This window comes from Sciurus carolinensis, chromosome 4, assembly GCF_902686445.1.
Source record: "Sciurus carolinensis chromosome 4, mSciCar1.2, whole genome shotgun sequence".
In the NCBI taxonomy this organism is placed as follows: Eukaryota; Metazoa; Chordata; class Mammalia; order Rodentia; family Sciuridae; genus Sciurus; species Sciurus carolinensis.
Window position 1 is genome coordinate 108,523,107 of NC_062216.1, and position 20,031 is coordinate 108,543,137.

At 36.3% G+C, this 20,031-nt stretch overlaps 1 protein-coding gene across 5 annotated transcripts in view; it reads right to left on the minus strand.

Annotated features, from left to right (window-relative positions):
• Positions 1 to 385: 385 nt before the first annotated feature.
• Senp1 (SUMO specific peptidase 1) overlaps positions 386 to 20,031 on the minus strand; it is a 49,175-nt gene continuing 29,529 nt past the window's right edge. For all 5 annotated transcript variants that reach the window (XM_047548074.1, XM_047548072.1, XM_047548070.1 and 2 more), the window contains exons 10-18: positions 18,195 to 18,233; positions 17,338 to 17,422; positions 16,950 to 17,105; positions 15,948 to 16,079; positions 5,715 to 5,918; positions 4,649 to 4,728; positions 3,521 to 3,605; positions 2,921 to 3,016; positions 386 to 1,804 (exon numbers count right to left, since the gene is read on the minus strand). In XM_047548074.1, coding sequence (XP_047404030.1) covers positions 1,742 to 1,804; positions 2,921 to 3,016; positions 3,521 to 3,605; positions 4,649 to 4,728; positions 5,715 to 5,918; positions 15,948 to 16,079; positions 16,950 to 17,105; positions 17,338 to 17,422; positions 18,195 to 18,233 — 940 coding nt within the window. In that variant the 3' untranslated portion in view covers positions 386 to 1,741. The remainder of the gene's footprint in view (positions 1,805 to 2,920; positions 3,017 to 3,520; positions 3,606 to 4,648; positions 4,729 to 5,714; positions 5,919 to 15,947; positions 16,080 to 16,949; positions 17,106 to 17,337; positions 17,423 to 18,194; positions 18,234 to 20,031) is intronic.

Sequence of the window (20,031 nt, forward strand, 5' to 3'; positions counted from 1 at the left end):
AAGCTATTTATTTCCTATAGAAAACAGAGAGAGAGAGAGAGAAGGGAGAGAGGGGGAGGGAGAGAGAGGAGGGCGGGGAGGGAGGGAGAGAGAGAGAGAGAGAGAGAGAGAGAGAGAGAGAGAGAGAACAGAACAAACACAAAAGGTGGTCTTCCCCCCAAAAGGCAGGCAATTATGAAAAAGTTAGGACAACTGGTTGCTGGAGTGGAAACAGTAACATTCAATTAACAATGGAATATTTAAAAAAAATAGTTTTCTTTTCAAATTGTAACTTGTGGTAAAACATAGAAAAATGTACTAAACAAGCCTGGTATAAAACAGAGTAAAATTTTCAAATAAGCCCACAGAAAAAGCACAATGCTGGAAAGGATGGGGTACAAGGGAAGAGGAGAAAAGATTTTATACAAAACTACCTATTACAATACAGAAAAAAGTATAAAATGTTCCTATTTTGGAACTTAAGTACAAAATGACACTGGCATTGGATCATTTCACTATCTAAGCCATAGGAGCTCTCAGAGGGTGGGAGAGATGCTAGAAAGAACAAAAGGAACAGCAGTTTTTAAATCCCAAGTTGATCAGTCCAAATTCCACCCGTTTTTCAGCTGAAAAAATGTTACCTCCCTCGATAACCTCTACCCCTAACCAAAGTTCATCCAGGCCTCAAAATATTCTGTTAAGAAGTCCACAAGCCCCCTACACAGAGGGGGGTTGGGATCTTTGTGTGCTGGAATTTGGAAAAATGAAAATAAATCTACAGGCTAAATGGTGAACACATTCAGTCTTTTTTTTTTTTTTAAAAACATCTCCCTGTGAAATATATATATATGTATATGTATATATATATATATATATATTAAATCCTCTGTGGTTAGAAACATATTTAAACTAACTAGCCACAGACCAACTAGACCTGCACTCATCCAACACTGGAGTTTTATACTAAAGACTGAGGTCCTTCTTCTTGGTCAGAAGTAGGCAACTGTAGAAGTGGGGCTTTGTGACTCCACTGACCCCTCCCTGGGTGGGTCTTCCCTATAGCATGTGTTGTTAGCACATGTAAATGCCTGCTCTTAAGGACTGCTCAGGACTTTGGGGTCTGCCTAGGGCTTGCATACTGTGCCTCACGATGGGACAAAGCTACTGATGATAAAACAGCCTTGTAGAGAAGTTGTTACATTTCACAAGGGGCATAAAAATAGGAAGGGTTCTGGAAGAGGGGACTTACGCATGTGCCCCGAAGTCCAGTTTATAGTCACATTCCTGACCACACATCTTGAAAATCAAGTGTGTATGTTTATGTGCATGTGTATGCTGGTGGTTTTTGTCCCTACCTTTTGTCCATGCCCTGTCCTACTTCTAAATAAGGCCTAGCAACAAGAGTTTACATGAAACCAAGATTCTTCCCAAGCTTTTCTCAGTCCCCTACCTAATCAGGGACTGAATGAGGCTGGAGCCCTTTTAAAACAAGATGGCAGAACTGAAGTGAAAAGCAGTCTCTCTCTTCAGCTTAGGGATGTCCCTCACCCCTTTCACAGCACCAAAGTTTCTTTGCAAAAATAGTATCTGAGATACAAAAGGAAAGGCAGATGTGCTTGTGAATGCATCTCGCCAGGGCCTGGTCCAGGATCAAGGGCATTATGAGAACAGAGGGTTGGGAGCAGCTGTTTCCAAGGTCTCTGGCTGTAGACAACAAAGGGCTGGTCCCCCAAAGTCAGGTGTCTGTTCACAGAGACAATCTTCACAAGAGCTTTCGGTGGAGGATCTCCCAGACCATTCGCTTCCGGAAGTATGGCATGTGTTGCTGCAGAGACACAGAGATACCCTTAATTTTCAATTATCTAGATCCAACATTCCTTTCCCCATGCTCCTTTTCTTCTCAAGGTTTTCAACTAACATAGTTTTCATGGTGTATCTAGTCTTTCAAAATTGTTCATTTTTTTTTTTTTTTTTTTGGACTGCTATTTCTATTGCTATGTCCCATTTCTGTAACCTTAGAAGTTATACTGGGCATCATTAGAAATCCCCAAAAGTCTCCAAGAATTTTGAAAATGGTGTCTAGAAAGTATTCTATGTTGAATTTTTAAATGAGACTGAGGACTGAAAGAGAAAAACTTAACCTTTTATGGGAAAGAGTTAAGGGACCCTTAAAGAGTAAGCTCAGTCTGGTTTATTTAATTTATTATTTTTGGTATTGGGCATTGAACCCAGGGGCATTCTCACTGAGATATATCCTTTTTATTTTTGAGATAAGTTCTCACTAAGTTGCTGAAGTTGGCCTCAAATTTATAATCCTTCTATCTCAGCTTCCCAAACTGGTGGGATTACAGGTGTGTGCCACCATGCCCAGCTTCAGTCTGGTTTGAACAAAGGGCTTATGGAAAAGGCAATGATTCAAACAGAAGTAAAGAGTCAAGTGGAAACACTGATAAGCCATATTCTCTAGTCTCAATCTCCTTTGGTCTCTGAAGGACAATGTGCACAGAAATCACCAATCATTCACAGAAGACTGACCAGTTGCATTAAGTAAACGGACAGGGAAGGGGGTAGACTAACAAATTACACTAAGAAATCAAGACATAGCCTACTCCAAAACCTGGATGCAGACTGAATTCAGGGAAATGGAAGAAAATTTGCTCAGGTTCCAGTTTTCCATTTCCTATAGGATTTGAAATAGGTAGAGGAGATGGGCAAGGAATAAGATTCTGCTTTTACCCAAGATTCCTTCACTACCATATGTGACCTATGATAACTCAGAAGGTGGCCTATGTGATGTGTCACAGGCTGTAACTACCAGTGGTATGAGTCATAGCCTGAAGCATGCTAACGGTCCACAGAGAGAGCAGGTGGAGAGAAAAACACCTAGGGGTAGCTTGGAGACAAGGTGTGCCTAGGGCTCCCTCCTGAAGGCCCAGCTCACCTGTGTGAAGTTGATTGGTCTGTCTTTGGTAATACAGTCAGCATATTTGCAGGCAAACATCCCACAGTCACTTCCATTCATTTGCTGTGGTATTTCCTGAAAGACCAACAAAAATAAGGCAATGGTTATTCTTCTACTTTGATTAAAAATAAGAACCAAGGAATACAAATTTTACAGGTTTTCCTGAATTTTGAACAGATGGACCAATCTCCCATTAAGAACAACAGAAGCTAAAGAAAAAAAATACAGCATTTCAGTCAGGTCTATGTCTTTCATACTACTCACATCGAATATCTCAGACTTCCAAGGCACCTAGAATATAAAAACTGTCCCCTTCCCCAAGGGCCAAATAATCAGCAAATGTTTCCCACATGAGTGACAAACAGAAAAATAATTAGGCATTCAGAAAACTTGTTTCCACATAAACACATTATAAGGCTTTCCACAAAGAAGTTAATCTATCTTCCCCAAGGAACCAAACAACCAAGCTAAAGTTACACTAGTCACTAAGACAGAAGTCCTTGGGAATCAAGCACTAAAATTCTTTCCTCCACAGGTAGCCTACTATTAGTACATTCACTGCATCAAGATGAAATGTACCTGGCTTTTCTTGCTGAAGAGCTGCCAGCCATTGGAGTCAAACTCTTTCCTTTTCTTGTCAATACTTTCTTGCTTTAGGTATTGCCTAAAGGTATTAGAAGAGAATGAGATAAGCTATTGGGAACTCTAATGCCAATGTCAGTCTAACAATGGGGCTGACAATCCTCAAGAGAATTTCATCTGCTCTTCTGAGAACAGGATACAGAGCTGGGTAGGGAATTCTAGGACTGCTGAGCTTCTTCTGGAGCTGAGTCAGCCTCTCACCATTTCCACAATGAACTCTGTCAACCCAAGAGAAACAGGACCTTTGCCTCTGATGACCAGGCTCCTCTGACCTACTATTTCTACTGAGAAACAATTTTGATGGTTGGTTTATATGATTTTAAAAAACTCAACTAATGGATAAAATGTTTCTCTAGCAGTACAGAGGTTTTTTTTTTTTTTTTTTTTTTTTTACTATTGTTAGGCTTGGTTCTCCTGTGTGAAAATTTAATCAATGTCAACAATTTAATGAATGCATATCTCACGTAGAGCACTCTTTTAAGAACAAACTGCTCACCATTCTGGAACCTTTCTTCTCCTGGCCATCAAAGTAGTACAGTAAAGACTAGGTGTTTCAGAAAGACAAAGAAGTGGGGCAAAAAGAGATTTGAATTCTAGTTCTCAGCTAAGTCACAAACTAGTATGTGGGCAAATCCAAGTCATCTTTGTGAGCCTTGGTTTCTTCATGAAAAATTAAGAGGCTGCATTAATGATTTCTAAGTACTGGGCTGGGGATATAGCTCAGTTGGTAGAGTGCTTAAGGCCCTGGGTTCAATCCCTAATACCAGAACCACACACACACACACAGATTTCTAGGTAGTGACTGCATCTCTATCTTTATGTCCATTCTATTTTAGTGTACTAGGACAGTAACTGCCCCATTAAGGCATATTTTTGGTGTTACTGCATTATTAAATTTTATTTAGATTTAAATAAAGGTGATTAAGATGGCTAAAGTGGTTAAGGTTACTTAATATGAAGAATTTACTGCTCACTCTTCTGAAGGTTTCAAACAACTGCGTTTAACTGATGGAAAAACAGCATGTACCCAACACTGAACTCTTCCATACTCAACTTCCTACTTACAAAAGGATTCTGCAGGCTTCATTGTTTATTCCACCCATAGAATCATAATAAGTGATATTCTTCTTTCTAAAATCCACAACCTGGTGACAAGAAAAAAAATCTGTGTGTTTATAAAGCAAAGAAAATTGGTTTCTCAGCTTTTCCTTCCCTTGGATTGGAACTTCTTCCCAGACTTTCTGTGGAACAGTGAGAAGTTTGGTTGATACTTTGTATTATATCATGCTTAATCTGCAGAGGGAAGGAGGAGGGGATTATTTACATAGAACTATGCTGGGGCAGATCCATTGGTAGACCCATTATTGCCCTGAACCCTTTGTCTGGTGTTTATTTTCTCTTTCTGCAGGATGGGCAACAGTAAAGAAACAGCATGCACTTAAGAAAATGTAAGGTGGGTATGTCAAGATCATTTTCACAGTTTCAGAAAAATGGTGAAAAGATTCTGGGTTTTGTTTCTTTACCTTGACAATTTCCTTTTGGATTTATGCTTATTAAGTGTAACTCAAAACAGACTATAAAATAACAATGAGCTAATACATCATGCTCTCAGAGTCATAAAAAAATATTACATTACCATATATGCAAGGCAGGCCATTGCATATAATAGTAGCAGAAAATAATAGTCACAGAACCTGGGTTGGCAGCATCATTAAGAAGTCACTTTTTTTCCCCATGCTCTGCCTTAAGACGGCTTAGATACCTTGTAACTCCCTTTTGTATTTCCAGAAGAGGAAAGTCTACAGCTTTCCTCAAAGTCTAACTATCTTCCACTCTAGACAGGAAGTTCATTGATCTGATTTTTAGCTAATCCATTACTAAATATTATTTTTTCTCTCAATAATCAAGGGATGATATAGAACTATACTACTCATGATCTTCTGTATGTTCTATAATTATGTAGATTTCTTCTAAATTTTATCAAAAATAAGAAGGTATTACAAGGCAAATTTACTACATCTGCCAACAATTTCTACTGGTAAAAAAAAAAAAAGTCACTTTACTTTTAAATATGAAAATAAAACAATACATTTAAAAAAGGGAAAAAAAAAAAAAAGAAAAAAATACTCACAGCTAGGCACCAGTGCACTCCCAGGTGAATGGGCACCAAAAGAATGTCAACGGAAAATACATCCACTTTCTTTGTCCAACGCTTCACTGCCTGATAACCAGCCGTTTTTAACTTAGTGAAGAAAAAGGTATTAAATGCATGCACACTTGGAAATCCCTTTTCTTTACTTCGCTCCATTAGCATATTCATGTAGAAATTGATGATCTGTGGGAAGAAATCATACATGTTAAAATAGATACTCAAAATAGCTGTTATATAAGGAGAAGCAGTTGCTCTGTTGAATAGTAGGTGTTATTGTTTCCTAATTGATTTAATACTTCAATAGCCTCATTTACCTATATCAACTTTTGACTAGAAGGGAGAGGGTTAAGGTGGTTAAAAATACTGAAAACAGAAAAAGCTGGTGTGGGTATACGTTGTGCCACAAAAATATGGCTCAGGACACAAATGGGCTGATAATGGCCAGACCTGTAGAAAACTGAGGGTTAGGTCAAGTGACTGGAAAATAAGGAGGAAGTGATGTTAATAGGTGAGGTTTAGAGAAAAGGAAAGGACGGAGTGCAAGTAGTTTACTAAGGCACATTAGCAGTTACTTCAATCATTTCTACTATGTGAGCAATTTAAATAAATTCTGAGTTCAGTGTTAATGAAGCTAAGATCAAGAGTCCAAACCTTACCTAAGGGTTACCTGATTTTGCACAAGGAACATTGCGCTCCATGGCTAATGACTGCCTTTTCAGCCTTGTAAGCTATACTGCAGAGACCAAACCGTTTTAGTCTCAAGTAGAAGTGATAAGACAAACCATTAATGATACTAGGAAAACATTTACAAACTTACAGTTGCTCTGCAATGTCACTTTATGGAGGCAGACATGGATGTAGAATAAAAACCTAGATTATATGAGATCTAAAAGTAAAGTTATAAACATTAAGAAAAAAGGTCTCTTTCAGAATCTATATGATTCCATTTACTACTTCAAAAGCAAGTGTGAGTGAAAGAAATTAACATGTTTGGAGATGTATGATTCTTTGTTATGAAAAAATGTCTTCTTTTAATACTGACTACATTGTCTGTGGTTTCTTGAGGTCCAAGACTATCTGGTACTAAAGTTTGAAAGTTATTGTGCCAAAAGTTACTGCTACTTAACTTTATGTGGCCAGCTGAGGTCAGGCCAATGTCTCTGAACAGCAAGGAATGAATGGACTAACTAAGCCACAGTTTAGAAATATGACTAAGAAAACAGGCATATTTTTCAGAATGCTTTTTGAGGAATGGGAAAATGCCCCCATCCTTTGACAAATATTTACACACCAGGATGCCAGAGAAATGAGCTACTGCCCAACAGTAGGCAACTACATGCTGGGTAGGCAGCAGGGAACACTGCCAGGAACATACCAGAGCATGGTCTAGACTAGAGAAAGGGCCTATAGATGAGGGTGCCTAGGCATTGCAGGGAAACCACATACACCATAAGGCAGACTCTGAGATGGGGGAAGTTAGGTCTGAAGAAAGACACTGTTCTGCCTACAGTTCTGACAACTAGCAATAAGCCCAGAGAACTCAGGCTGTAGCTAATTCTCTCCCTAGGGTATGATGCTACCTACAGTTCAGTTGATTTAAATAATGTTAATGAATTATCATCATCATATAATGATAATCATTGTCATCTAAAAATGATATCAGAATGACATATTACTCCAATCTACGTTTTCAATCTAACTCTGCCTAAGTATAATGCTAAAGGATGCCTTTAGTTGTAAAAACAGCTACTAATGCAGGAGGATCTGTCCATCAACACAGACTTCTAAACTGTAGACTATGTTCTCTAGTGAGAGAAAATTATCCAGAAGGGACTGATAAGATATCCTCTAGCATTCTATCCATCCCAAAATATTAGTCATGTTATGAGATTAAAATCATTCAATCCAAGGGGTAAAGAGAATAGGCAGATGACCCATCAGTCACTGTAAACCAAACCTTTCATATGACAGATTTTATCTTTTAAAAAGGAATAAAAACTAAAGAAAAAGGTAAAAGGAAATCAGGTAGAGAGGTAAGGACAGTCAAACACATGAATGTCATGGAGATACATCTTCAAGTACATATTAGAGAGGTACTACATCTGGAATCAGCTTGAAGTAAGAAAACAAAAACTAAGAAGGATGACATAAATGAGTATCATGCTATGTATGGCTATCCTGTTTTTCGGGAGGAAAGAGTTCCAGAAACTAAAGAAATTTAGCTGGACTTACATAGCCTGAGTTTCACATGCTCTCACCCGAGGATGAACTATAAAGACTAGCACAGTTAAACAAGAACAGAGAACTAGCAATTGACTATCACAGTATCTTTCCTTCAAGAATTCCTCCTCCACTGCTTTTATCCTCCTTCGACCAAAGTTTTTATACTCAGAGGTAAATGGCTTCCTCCAGAGTTGACGAATTAATTAAGTCTAAGAGCAATCTGGGTTCTTTTTCCTTTCCCCTATATCCTAGTAGGAGGGAGTCTGGTGACCTCAGTGTTCCCTTCCATTAGCTAAGGATATGTAATCTGACATCTGAGACAGAGTTTAGATTCAAGTCTCTTCAGTTTTCCAGGTATTACTCTGTCCAAATAAGAAAAACTGCCATAGTTCAGCCAAGACATAATCATACCCAAAATAAGCTAGGAATTAGAGAACAAAAAGAATACTACATGTCATCACACAGGACAGCTGAGGATGAAGGAAAAGGAAATGAGAGAAGGGATCACAGTGTTCAAGATGAAAGAGAAGCAGTGGTGGCCACAGCATTTGCTTGTATTTTATGAAGACAAGGGTTCCCTCTTTCCCACTGGCAAGAGAGTCCTTTCTTCACACAAGATTCTCCTAGCTCCAGTAGATCTTAAATTCCCCTTTGAAACAGGGAGCTAAAAGTAGATAAGTCTTGTGCCTACTGTTTTGTCTTACTGCTATTATATCACCATCTGAAGACTACTGCCAATGTTAGTCTTACTTGTTACCCTTTCTGGGGCCCACAGAAGCTTGTATATGCTCACTGTGGCTCCTGGTACCCAAAAAGCTGCCCTTCCTGCTGCCTTCACAGTCTTGGCCATGAGCGCCTACTTGTCTATGCAGTCCTGCTTAGGGATGGGAGGGCTGTTTATAGTGTCTTTGTTCCTTTGTGATTTTATTTGAAGAGCTGCCAGGCTGAAGTTTTTTTGTTTTGTTTTTTTTTTAAAAAAAGGTCTCTTTAAAGGAAAAGCCTACAATATTTTCATACTCAAGAGTCAATTTTTTATATGTTTACTCCAACGACAGAAATGACCAGAGCTATTTGCAGCTTCCTTCTTGTCCAGTGAACCAAACAAACTTGTTTCTCATGCATCTAAAGTACAACATTCCCTAACAGTAAAGTCTTGATTCCATTCCCTCACCCCCAGCCCCAAGTAAAGGGGATTGAACCTAGGGCCTTGTACATGCTAAGCAAGGGCTCTACCACTGAACTGCATCTCCTTCCCCTTTCTAAATTTTATTTTGAGGCAGTCTTGCTAAGTTGCTGAAGCTTGCCTTGAACTTGCAATTCTCCTGCTTCAGCCTCCCTAGCCACCATGCCTGGCTAAAAGTATTGATTTTGAACCTTTCCCGCATTTATACTCTGAACCCTTCTATTTAGTTTAGGAAAAAATGTTCTAAAAGTTTTGAGCATGACAGTACTCCCAGGCAGAAACCAAGAAAACTTTTAGGGGGACAAGAGCTGTTTTTTTTTTTTTTTTTTTTTTTTTGCGGTGCTGGGGATTGAACCCAGGGCCTTGTGCTTGCAAGGCAAGCACTTTACCAACTGAGCTATATCCCCAGCCCCCAAAAGCTATTTTTGCAATTTTATTTCTTGACCTTCCATTCAGATTTTTAAATTATATTTACAGCTTATCAAATTTGTGGCTTGTTGACCACAAGGCCAAAAGACTAACCAGACTGCAGTACTTGACTATTATGATGGTTCAAAAGGTTACTCAATCAAAAGATCTGATGCAATATTACAGAAACCAAGAAGGTAGGGTTCCCTTTGTACATGCACATAGGATTTTCTCACATGCAAATTAAAGTAACAAATTATTAGGATTACTGCTAAAGTTTTAGAGAAAGGCAGGCAAAACCTACTTTTATGCTGTAGTCATCCTGTTTCTCCATATAGGATAGGGTATATAGGGTTGTAAAGGAAAAAGTGCTTTCAGTCAGTAAACATGTTGGTACATAGGATCTACCCACCTATCCCAAACTATATCCTAACTGATTTTCTACTTATCAAGTATTGAGAGAGAGGAGTTGAGAGCTCCAACAGTAATTATAGATTTGTCTATTTCTTCTCTGCTTCATAATCTGTACTTGAAGTGTGTACATATTTAGGCTGTGAAGCCATCTGAATGAACTAACCTCTTTATAATTATAAAATGTCTTCATCACTGAGGATATTCCTTGCTCTGAAAATATACTTAGTGTAATATTAATATGGCCACTCTATCTTTCTTTTGATTAGTGCTTACATGGTATGTTTTTTCCATCCTTTTACTTCTGAAAAGTTGTGTCTTAACCTTCAAATTGCTTTACTGTAGGGCTAGGGAGATAGTTCAGTGCATGTGCCTACCTTGCCCAAGGCCCTGAGTTTAATCTCCAGCAACACCAGATAGCATTTTTATCCAATCTGATAATCTCTGTCTTTTAACTGGATGTTTAATTCAGACAATTCAATAGAGTAGCCACTAGCCAATGTGACTATTGAGCAGCAAAATTATGGTTAATCCAAACTGAGATAAACTTTAAGTATAAAAGGTATATCACATTTCAAAGAAAAGTAAAACATTTCATTAATATTTTAATATTGACTACATGGCCAAATGACATATTTTGGATATATTGTGTCAAATAAAATGTTACTAAAATTCACCTATTTCAGTTGGGTACAGTGGTGCATGCCTGTAATTCCAGAGGCAAGAGGATCAAGGGTTCAAAGACAGCCTCAGCACAAATGAGGTGCTAAGTAACTCAGTGAGACCCTGTCTCTACATAAAATGCAAAAATAGGGCTGGGGATGTGGCTCAGTGGTCAAATGCCTCTGAGTTCAATCCCCAGTGGTCAAACGCCTCTGAGTTCAATGCCCAGTACACACCCCCCGCAAAAAAAATTCACCTAGTTCTTTTTTAAAATATTACTACTAGACAATTTAGAATTAGGTATGTTGCTCACATATTTTTACTGGACAGTGCTGGTATATATCTTTTACATTTAATATTGGTGTGGTTGAGTTTAAATCTACCATCTTACTCTTTTTTTCCTATTTGTCTTATTTATTCTTTGCATCTTCTTCTTTTCTTGTCTTCTTTTTGATTGTATTTTTTATTTCATTTTGTCTCCATTACTGGCTTAACTATATCTTTGTTTTTTTGTTTTTTTTTCCAGTGGTTGCCCTAGGATTTTTATTATGTCTAACCTATCAGAATCTATCTTCATATAACATTATACCACTTTAGGTAGAAAGGAAAAATCTTAAAATAGTCATACACACTTTCATTTTGCCCTCTCCTTTGTGCTAGGATTGTCAAATATTTTACTTCTACTTCTACACATGTTAAGTCCCACAAAACACTGTTTAGTCAACTCTTTTAGAGATCTTAAAAAATAAGAACATTTCCACTGCTCTTCTTTCCTTTGTGTAGAACGACATTTCCATATTTTTCTTTTGCCTGAAGAATATGTTTTTTGTCCCCCACGCCACTGCTAATGGGGACTGAACCCAGGACTTTCTATGTGCTGAGCCTACATCTCCAGCCCAGAACATGCTGCAATATTTGTTATAATACAGGTCTGCTGGTAATAAATTCTACCAGCATTTGTCTGAAAAAGTATAGCTTATTTTTGAAAGATGTGTTTACTGGGTATAGAATCTTAAATTGACCAATTTATTTTCTTCAATATTTTAAAACTGTAAATACACTGTCTTCTGGCCTACATGGTTTCTGACAAACAGAATTATTCTTATCTTTGTTCCTCTATACCTAATGTATCCCCCCCTTTGGCTGCATTTATTATTTTTTCTTTTTGTCACTGATTTTTGGTAATTTGATTATTATTTTAGTATGGTACTTCTTCTGCCTGATTTGATTAGCACTGCCTGGGGTGTGCTAATTTTTTGAATTTGTCAGTTAACTGTTTTCAAATTGGGGAAATCTTCCATGATTAATTTTTCAAACACTTTGTTGACATCACCTATGTCCCCACCAGAGATTATAATTATATGCTTAGACTGCTTGATATTGTCCCATGGTTCAATATGGGATGGGATGATGGTTTTGTCATCCTTATTCTGCCTTTTTTATTTGTTTGGTACTGAGGCTTTAACCCAGGGGCACTTTACCACTGAGTCACCTCCCGAGCGCTTTTAATTTTTTGAGACAGTGTCTTACTAAGTTGCTCAGAACCTTGCTGAGTTGCTGAGGCTGGCCTCAAACTTTCAATCCTCATGCCTCAGTCTCCTGAGCTGGGATTACAGGTGTGCATCACTGTGCCCAGCTATCTTCAGCTTTTTTTCTGTTTAACTTTGGATAGTTTCTATTGCTATATATTTAAGTTCACAAATTCTTTTCTTCTGAAGTGTCTAACCTACTATAACATCAGCTTACATGTATTTTACTTCAGATGCATTTTCATTTCTGTAAGTTTGATTTGGACCTTTTTAAAAATATCTCCATTTCTCTCCCCAAAATTTCCATTTTTCTCTACCTTCCTGAATATAATTAATACCTGTTTTAACATCCTTGTTTGCTAATTTTATCATTTTGTTCTTTCTGGTTGTTTGTAGTGACTGGTTTTCTCCTTTGTCATAAGCTGCATTTTCCTTTCTCTTTGTATAATTGATAATTTAAAAAAATTTTTTTATTAACATTATTGGACAGTTTCTGGCAATTTTTGATTGGATATTGGATACTGTAAACTCTTGTAAGGATTCTATTCATATACCCTCTGACTTGGGAGATTTTTTTCTACTTTAAGTGGCTGAAACATGACTACTCTTGGTGCCTGTGTGGGCCCTGAGATTGTTCTGATTCCTTCTTTCTGGCAATCCTTTTCCTAGCCCCTGGTAGCATCTTTTCATAAGTGTCCAGATCAGTATTCAACCTAAGACTTGAAAGAAGCTCCTCTATTTAGAATCTACTAGACCCAACCCTGCATTTCAGTAAGCTAGGGAAACTATAGGTAGCATCCTCTATAGTTCCCCTCTTTCAGGCATGACTGTCCTGTACTGCCTGTTATGCAGTGTTTGAAAATTTCTGTCTTCTAGTTAAGATGAAAGGGTAGATTCTTGCCATTTCATCTATTGTGACCAGAAGCAAGAGTTAGTTCTATTTATCTAAATCATTTCCATATATGTGAAGGTTTTTCCCCCCAAGTCCTGGGGATGAAATTTGGGACCTCATGCATGCGAGGCAAGTGCTCTACCACTGAGTAATATCTCCAACCTGTTTTGTTCTTGCTAAGTTGCCCAGACTAGCCTCAAACTTATGATTTTCCTGCCTTAGCCTCCTTGCCTCCCTGAATAGCTGGGATTACAGGTATGCACTACCACTCTTGGCAAAAATATTTGTTTCTTGATTGTGACTTTCAATCTATTTTTGTAGCTAATTTTCCTTTCTTCAACTCTATCTTCTCCTTCCTTTAACTTGGTATTTTTATTAATAACTAATCTCCTGACCTAATCCCCATTTACCATGTCTCCAATTTTATAAGTCTTCTACCTCTTTTTGTATTATTTATAAGGTAGCCAGTTTCAACATTCCATTTTTGAGAAATTTAGTTTTCCTATGTGAAGGTAAAACATCCATTCTTTCAATTATTAGTCTTTAGAAGTTATACATAATTTAACGAAATCCACCTATAAATGAATTCATTCATGAAAGATTTTTGAAAGGTTATTATATGAAAAGACACTGAGGTCTATTTTCCTTTCAGGAAAGCAACCAGGGGAAGGGTAGCCAAATGTTTTTCTATACATAGCCCAAATGCAGGGTTTCTAGATTTTATGTTATTTTATTTTATTTTATTTTTTTACAAACTAAATCTGATTCCTTTCATTTCCTGGCTCTTACATTCCTTGTCAATGGTAAGAATAATTCATCAGTCATTTTATTTTGAAGAAAGTTTTAATACTAAAAAACTGACAGGACATATAAAAAGAAGAGAAATGATTATTAATAAAAGTATCTATTTGAGGGAAAGAACAGAACTGGAAAGGACAAATTACTTGCTAAAGATTGAGTGTTCACAACTGAGAAACAGAATTTTTTAAATTGAGTATCAATTAAGGATGTGTACTTATACTTCAGAATACTGACTTCTCAAGGGCAATAACTTTGAAAGCCTGAAAAGTATAACGCTTTGAAAATGGTGCATTTTAAAATAGTTTTCATCATCATCAGACTTATGAACTGGCACCTGTTTTTAAGTTTAACATTATTCAGAACTCAGAAGAAAACTACTTCCTGTGAAGTTATAGGTAGGTGTGATAAGGTAAAACAGATAAGGAATTTTTCATTCTCATCTCTAAATAAAGTAATTTCCATTAACTTTGCTTGATAAAATTCAGCTTCTGATGGGCCCAGGGAAAAATGGAAAATATGTCGTGATGAATGCTGCTTCTGTAAGGGATCTCACTGAGGTAACTGCTACAGTCAATAGCAAAAACCCAGCTTATATCTGGCTCACTGCTGCCCCCTACAAGGTTTTGCATAATTTACAACAGGCTACAGTCCCTTTAGAATAACTATTTTCTCTAGCAGTGGTAGGCAAAAATGGCAAAAGAACACAGATCAAAAACAATTTATCAGTGGATACTTTTGATTAGTCTCGATTTTCATTTCACCCTTTGATTTGGTGAGCTCTTTTATCCTCTCCCCCATTATTTGATCCAATGTTCTAATATCTGAGGAGCTAAAAGCAGCAAGGGAATTTCCCTAAAAACAGCATCAAATCATACTTTTCTTGGTCAAAGAATATTACAGAGACTAAAGAATTTCTGAAATTGTTATTTTATAAACTGACGAATGAAAGAGACAAGGGGGCAGCTGGCCCCAAAGAAATTAGCACTCTGGGCATGATACATGACTCCTAAATTCTATACACCTGAGGTGGTATGATATAGTAGATAAGTGTCAATTCTTAGGTCTGAATCTTGGCTGTGCTACTTAACAGCTATATTACCTAGTAAATTTCTTAACCTTCTTATGCCTTGTTTCTTCATGTATAGAATTGAAATGATAAAACTATAGTATCTACTTTCAAGGTCTTTCATGTCACTTTCAAGTGACTCTGACATGAGTAGAACATATAAAATACTTAGAACAGTGCCTAACAAGAGCTAAATGCTCAACAGATGTTCCAGTGTAATTACTTGGAAAGTCTTCAGCATACAAGAATAGGATATGAGTACCTAGAATATATAGTGTTTACTATACTGCATATCTGTAAGTCCTCTATAGCTGTGAAGCTTGAACAATCCCTAGAAGATCAGGCAAGGATGTGCCTATTGGGCCTAAGAAAGATGGATACTTAGGAAAAGACACCCAACCCCAATTCTCTTCTTTGGCTGTGAAAACATTCTTTTGAAATAAAACAGACATCTCCAGGTTTGGGAATAGAATAGATCAGTTTAAAAATCACAATGTAATTAATATTCTTAGTTGGAATTAAAAGGTGAGGGCAATAACTTTTTTACTCTAATACATCAAACTTCTTCAGCATCAGTTTTTAAAATATCATGTACCAGTAAAGACTATTTGAGAAAGTTTATCATTTATAATGTAAGTGACCTAAAACAAGCAGATGCAGAAAAGGAAGAAGTGGACTCCTGAATAGAAATCTAAGAATACTCCTTCGTGCTGCAATACAATCAGCTATTAAATATTTGCTCAGAAGATGTGAATTGCAGGGCAGGTGCCTTAAAGAGACCAGTGAGTACATGTCCTCTCCTTCAGGATTCAAATCTTTCAATACAAGAAATCAGAGGTTCTCAGACTTTACATAAAAATCACCTGAGAGCGGAAAATGCAGCTCTCAACCATATTCACTCATACTTAGAATGAAAGAGGCCTGTGAGAGTGAATGCTGATGCAGGTACTAAGAGGATCACATTTTGAGAAATGGTGAGATAATGTCTTGATTAATGTTCACCTACTATTTGTATACAAAATAAATTCAAGATTACCTCATCATTGAGCCAATTCAGATGATTAAGAGTTTGAATATCTTTGCGTGTAATGGTCAAGCGGAATGCTTCACTGAGAACTTCATCTTGGTTCCCATTACGAAATACATTCTTTATTTCTTTCTCCATTTCCTAGGAAAACAAAGGGTGTCAGACATCAAACACACGTGGCAGACAAAAACATACTGCTCACCAATTCCCCATGCTATATATTAATCAACTGTTTTATCAATTTACTGTTAATCAGTTTACTTCTAACATTTTGATTTCTATTCCATTCCAACACTGATTACTTCCTTCCATTCTATTTAGTTCTCCCTTCCCTTTTTTAGCACAACATGCAGGTACTTGTTTTTTTATATTAATTCCTAAAAATCTGAAACAATCCTTTGTTATCAAATTTCCTATGAAAAGTCCTCCCCTTATGCTTTATATTTCTAGTCCAAATGATTTCCTGAGAAAAAGATTTCACAAAGGTAGCAATAGAGTGTATTTTAGATACTATTTTCCTAGAAAATTTGTTTTACTTTTAAAAAAATTTTTAATAAATACCTTTATTTTATTTTTATGTGGTGCTGAGGATCAAACTCAGAGCTTCACACATACGTGAGGCAGGTGCTCCACCACTAAGCTACAACCCCAGCACTGTGTTTTACTTTTTAAAATATAAAATATGGAATCCAGTGCAACTATAATAAATGTGTTATGCCCACTAGGTACATAATGGTTTCTCTGGTTTTGTTTTGCTTATAGTGCTAGGGATTGAACCCAGGCATATGGTAGGCAAGCATTCTACCACTGAGCTATACCCTCAACCCTCCAATTTTTTTCATCAATGTTCAATAATCCTTTAAAAATAAAGATTGATATATAATAAAATGAAAGGAGAAATACATAATAAAAGTTAAATATCACATATTCTATTACTTTGTTTAAAACTGTCAAAAGCTTTCTTTCTAAACTTAATACTTTTAGTGCAGGAATTTATAGCATGTATCTAACCTCTGTAATTTCAGGAAATTCATCTTCACTATCAGTTAATTTATGACTCTTTTTTTCTGTTTCTTGGGCAATTGTGACAGGAATCTCCTTTTCAAGAGGTACACGAAGATGCAGTTCTACTGAATCATGTAATGAATGTTCCTGTTCCTGCAACCTCTGAAAAACAGAATATCAGAATAAGTGGGATAAAGAAATCTACTATTGATTTATATATAGTGAGTAGTTCCAGTTGGAAAGATCAAGAACATATACCACCTCATCATAAAATGCTATGCCACCAGACAATCTTGCAATCATAACAGCAATTATCCAAATCTAGATAACATTCCAAACTAGTTTCAACTTGGACGTGATATTTAATTATAATCTTATCCCAAATTTTTTTTACCTGGTTTTGAAGTTGTAATGCCAGTGCTTTCTGCTCTTCAATCTGGCGCAATCTTTCCCGAGCTCGAGAATCATAAACACTAGTTCTAGAAAGTGAAAAAAAAAGTGACAACAATGGAGATCACCCTCAGCATCAAAAGCACTGTTGACACTCAGTGAATATCAAATGTAGAACCCTCACATAGCAAGTCCAAAATCCTTAAACTAACTTATGCCTCATCACATTTATGTTTTAAGACACAGAGTCAAAGAATAGAGTTAGTTATTGAAATCATCCTACTATTTTTACTGAAAATTAAGTCTCCTAGTGGGCTGCTCAATGTGAACAGATGACTTTTATGGATATTTATAATTGTGTAGCCCCTTTTTAACAAGCTTTTAAAATTATGTGAAAGTGAAACTTCATTCTGAACCTCAAAGGAAGAAATAATGTATTATTGAGGCTTTAGTTCAAATATATGGTATTAAAATATATACAAATTGTATTAAAAGTAGTGTAAAAAGTCACAAAGACTGGAATTGGAAACTAAATGCCTTTAGTGATTTGCAAATTCCAAAATTACTGAATAAATTAAGTTTTACCAGTGTCAAAATAAAAATTTATTTTCCTTTATACATAATGTTTAACTCTGAAATATTTTTCCAATTCAATTTACCTTCAACAATTGCTGCAATTGAACATGAAAACAGAAATATCCCAAATCTAAGAGAATTTTTAAAACTCAGTAACTTAAGAATACAAAAAGGTAATTCTTAATGACAAAAAAAAATCAGGATGATTAGCTAATTGTTTCTCTTCTTCTAAATGAAAATGAAGTGACTGAGAAGGAAAAATCATACTAAAAACAAATAACTTACAATTCTTTGATCCACAGCTCTGCTTGGAAGAAAGTAGGACTATAGATTGGGGAGAAAAATGAGTCAGAGATTTATAAGAAAATGTAAATATTTTTACCAACAAAAGCAATAATTTACATAGTTTATAATAATACTTTATAATTACAGAATAAGTAAAAGGTACCTAATTGACACAAGTAACTGTACTGATATTATCTGAGAATAAAACTGTAAAAATACTATCTGAGAATAAAAGAACGCAAATGAGTTATCTGCTTAGACATCTGTTAAAAAGATCACCCAATTAAGTTTAGCATAGCTCTCCACTTGCATGAGAGAACATTATGTGAAAAAGCACATAATACATTAAGCTAGAACTTTACTCTCACTAAACGGTCTATGCTGACAGATAAATGATTTACTCTTAAGGATTCTTGAATTTCTTGTCAATAGATACCGAACATTCCCATCCACCAAATATTCCTATCAAATGGCTATTAAGTCAATGAACACCTAAGCAGAGAAAGAGCAACACAACTCCATTCCAGAGTTAAAAGATCAATTCCATCCCATTCCATTGTGCTTCCTACTGACATCCTAAGTGAATATGCTTAATGGTGTCACAGGCATGTTAACTGTCCCAACAGCTTCTTATTTATCTCAACTTCAACTCCTTGAAAACCCCTAAGGGATCTGTCACAAAAATAAACAAAAGAAAAGTGAACACTTTTCTGAAGAAAACTTTTATATAGACAGAACAAGTAAAGAGAACATCAAATTGGAAGGTAAGAGACCTATATCTCCTGGAGCTGTCCCTTTTTAGTTTTATAATTTTAAGAGACATGGGTCCTGGTTTCAAGATTTATAAAATACAGTGTGATTATAGAGTCTCTTTCAGTCCTTAGATCTCTATAATCTCTCCTAGAAAGGGCAAGAACAAGAGATCAGAGGGTATCTCTTGCACCGAAGCCTAACTTTGGAGAGTTAGTATTCCCAATAATCCTTAGGTTTAGTATTCCCAAGAATCCTTAGGTTCTACTGCCTCTGCATTGCCACTGTCATTAATGAAAGCCTATCCCCTTGGCACAATGAACACCTGATATAACAACCAAGATACAAAGCCACAGAGAACAGTGGTAGCACTGTGAGGGATATTTAGTGTATAGTACTAAAAACAAATGAACATGAGAAGGTGTTTATTACACAATATAAAGATATGTCAAGAATCACCCAGAATTTCACAGTAATGGATCATGCTATTAAAATCTGACTTCCCTTATTAAAATGAAAATTTGGTGAGGACAGAAAATTACTTTTTATTTTGTAAACTACCATATCTTCTGCAACTAGAATAGTGCCTAGCACATAGTAGACCCTTAATATTTGAATAAATGAATAATGCAGGGGCACATACTTTTCTTCAATGGATTAAGGTATCTGTGGGCTCAGGAAAGCCAAATGTAGGGGAAATTTCCTTTTCCAAGGAGATTATGTATTACTTCTCATACAAATGAGGCATTCAGTAATAGTAATAACTACATATATATATATATATTTTTTTTTTTTTTTCTTTTTTTAAGACAGGGTCTCAGTTACGTTGCTGACACTGACTTTGAACTCACCATTCTCCTGCCTCAAACTTCTGAGCTGCTGGGATTACAGGCATGAGCCACATTGTCTGGCTAACTACAACAATATTTTGAACACCTGTAAAACTCTGCTGTAGGTGTTTTACATACTAGTTAAGCTTCATAATAATTCCCATATTATTTAATCCTTAATATATGTGCAATATATGTAATATATGTATTATTCATACTATACAAGAAAAGGAAATTGAGGTTCAGAAGGATAATTT